Source organism: Propithecus coquereli, unplaced genomic scaffold (assembly GCF_000956105.1).
Source record: "Propithecus coquereli isolate 6110/MARCELLA unplaced genomic scaffold, Pcoq_1.0 Scaffold53, whole genome shotgun sequence".
Classification (NCBI taxonomy): domain Eukaryota; kingdom Metazoa; phylum Chordata; class Mammalia; order Primates; family Indriidae; genus Propithecus; species Propithecus coquereli.
In genome coordinates, this window is record NW_012151174.1 from 474,148 (window position 1) to 476,849 (window position 2,702).

Below are 2,702 nucleotides of genomic sequence, written 5' to 3' on the forward strand. Positions count from 1 at the left end.
CTCCTCCTGACAAAAACAATGATAAGTCCTTGTTTATTGAGCACTTACTATATTCTAATTTGCTTATCTGTGTGATCCCATTCCATCTTTACTACTACTCTATGAAGGGGCTTCAGGAATGAGATTATGCCCCAAGGGCACATGTTGGCAAGCGGGACCTTGGGAAAGTATTTTAATCTCTCTAAACTTTAGTCAATTCATTTTCTTCAATAAAAAAATCTATTGAGCACTACACTGAGTCCAGTGCAGTGGTGGGGGCTGAAGATAATGCATCAAACAAATCATAGAGAGAGGTAGCTCCTGCCCCAGGAAATTTGCAGAGGAGATGGGCACCCATCAAATATTAACGCAATAATAATACGAGTAAATGAAGTGATGCATTTAACATGGTTAGAACTGCCTGGCACAAAAATAAACGCTCATGGGGGCAGTTATCACTATAATTAATCATAATCATGATAAGTGCTCTAAAGGGGATTTGGGGAGCACAAAATAGGAAACACTGACTAATCTTGGTGGATCTGTGAGGAAGAGCTTTCCCCAGGTGCTGGCTTCCAAGCTGAGCTGCTCATAGGTAGGTACCAATTAGTCACCAGAAAGAGTGTTCTAGAAAGAGCAAACAGCAAGGGCAAAGCCTGAAGGTAGAAACCTGATGACACATTTGAGAAACTATAAGAAGGCCAAGGGAGACTTGGGTGTAGTTTCCAGAAGGAAATAAATAAGGCGAAGGGCTCAGCTGGGCAGCGCTTTGAAGGCTGGGGGAGAAGTTTGGATTTATCCCCCAGCACTCGGGAGGTGGGCAAGGTCTTGACATGCTCTGATCTGGCCCAGTTCCCATTGTCCACTCTCTGGCTTCTTAAGAGAACAACTTTAGACACATTAAATTTACAAGAGTCTATTTGAGCAAAGAAATGATTGATCAATTGGGCAGCACCGTAAACCAGTAAAAGTTTGGAGAGATGTAACCAGCCACGTGGGCAAGCAGTATTTATCCACGGAAGAAGGAAGTGGCTCATGGACACAGCCTGATGGCTTGCGGCTCAGAGTTTGTCTTGTTTGGACCTGTCTGAGCGGTTTGAAGCCTGTGAATGGCTGAAGCTTGGCGGTTATGATTGGCCAAGGCTCAGTTACCTGTTATGAGAATATACTCTCAAGTTACATTGTAGTTTGTTTACATATTAAGTTATGTTACACTTTGTTATGTATAGAGTCAGCTTCAGTCCAAATTTTAATTTAACAGGCTCCGTTAGATTGTAGTTTCTTTACATATTAAGTTAGGTTGCGAAACACTGAAGTAAAGGGAGAGGCTCTCCTGTGTCTGTGCCTCAGGGTTTCCAGCCCCTTCTGTTCTCATTTCTCTTGAAGACTGTAGTTTATATTCTACTGGGGGTTTATTACACCTCTGACAGTGATGAGAACCATAGACCACCCCAACCACACCGCTGTGAACACTAATCCCGTTCCCAATCTATATATAATTTGGATATTTTGGGGGAACTCTTGAAGCCCGTGGATCTCAGGCTGAGGCAAGAAGACAGCCCAGAGATAGACACACACACAGAGTGCCAGAAACACACACCCCACACATGCTCCCGGAAACAAATACAAGACAGTAACTACACATTGAGGTTTCTTAATTCAAGCCAGGTACTATTCTAACAAGTTTTACAGACATTTCCTTAACCTCACAAGAGCCCTCGGAAATAAATACCGTTGTCCCCGAATGAGAAATGAAGAACACTAAAAATGTGAAGTCAGAAATATGCTCACACCTACATAGGTAGAAGTAAAACACACACAAACTCTCTCCTAGAGAAATGAACGTGGCATATCCACTCAAAGATTTGCACCAAGTTTCAGAGGGTTTGGGAACCACCTAAAAGTCCAACCTGAATTCCAGGTTAAAGGTCAATCTCATGCACATCTGTTGCAATGGACACAAGCGTCAGGGCTTACGAGTGCGGCAGGGCAAAGAATGTGCACCCGCCCTGTACCCACACTGGTGATCTTCCTTCTGTGCCCACAGGGAAGCGCATTTGTGTTGGTGAAGGCATCGCCAAGGCCGAATTGTTCCTCTTCTTCACCACCATCCTCCAGAACTTCTCCCTGGCCAGCCCCGTGGCACCTGAGGACATCGACCTCACACCCCAGAAGAGTGGTGTGGGCAAAATACCCCCAAGATACCAGATCCGCTTCCTGCCTCGCTGAAGGGGCTGAGGGAAGGGGGTAAAAGATTCCAGGGTCATTAAGTGTCTCCACCTCCAAAAACAATGGCCCTGATTCCCTCCACAGCTCCCTGCCTCTGAGAGACCTACTGCGAGCCCGTGTCCTTCCCCCTCCACAGCGTCTGCTGTCTGAGCTGACGTCGCTAGTAGTGGAGGAGCAGGATTCACACTCAGGCTCTAGAACCCAAACTTCATCACAGCCCCCTCTTTTTCATACACATATTTTTAAATTAAGAGCAAATTCACATAAGATAAAATTAACCATTTACAATGTGAGACGTAGTGGCAATGTTCATTCACAATGTTGTCCAACCAGCGGCACGTAGTTCCAAACATTTTTAGCATCCTCCCCGGATGATCAAACTACAACCCAGGCCTATTAAGCAGTCACACCCGTTACCTATTCCCCACTGGCCCCCAGAAAACTCCAATCTGCTTTCTGTTCCTGTGGACTTACCTATTCTGGATATTTCCTAT

General features: G+C 45.2%; 1 protein-coding gene across 1 annotated transcript in view; it reads left to right on the top strand.

Annotated features, from left to right (window-relative positions):
- Window positions 1-2,696, top strand: part of LOC105820477 (cytochrome P450 2B6-like) — a 20,844-nt gene extending 18,148 nt beyond the window's left edge. The window contains exon 5 of the mRNA XM_012656961.1: window positions 2,027-2,696. Within this exon, the coding sequence (XP_012512415.1) occupies window positions 2,027-2,208 (182 nt within the window). The 3' untranslated portion in view covers window positions 2,209-2,696. The remainder of the gene's footprint in view (window positions 1-2,026) is intronic.
- Window positions 2,697-2,702: the final 6 nt, after the last annotated feature.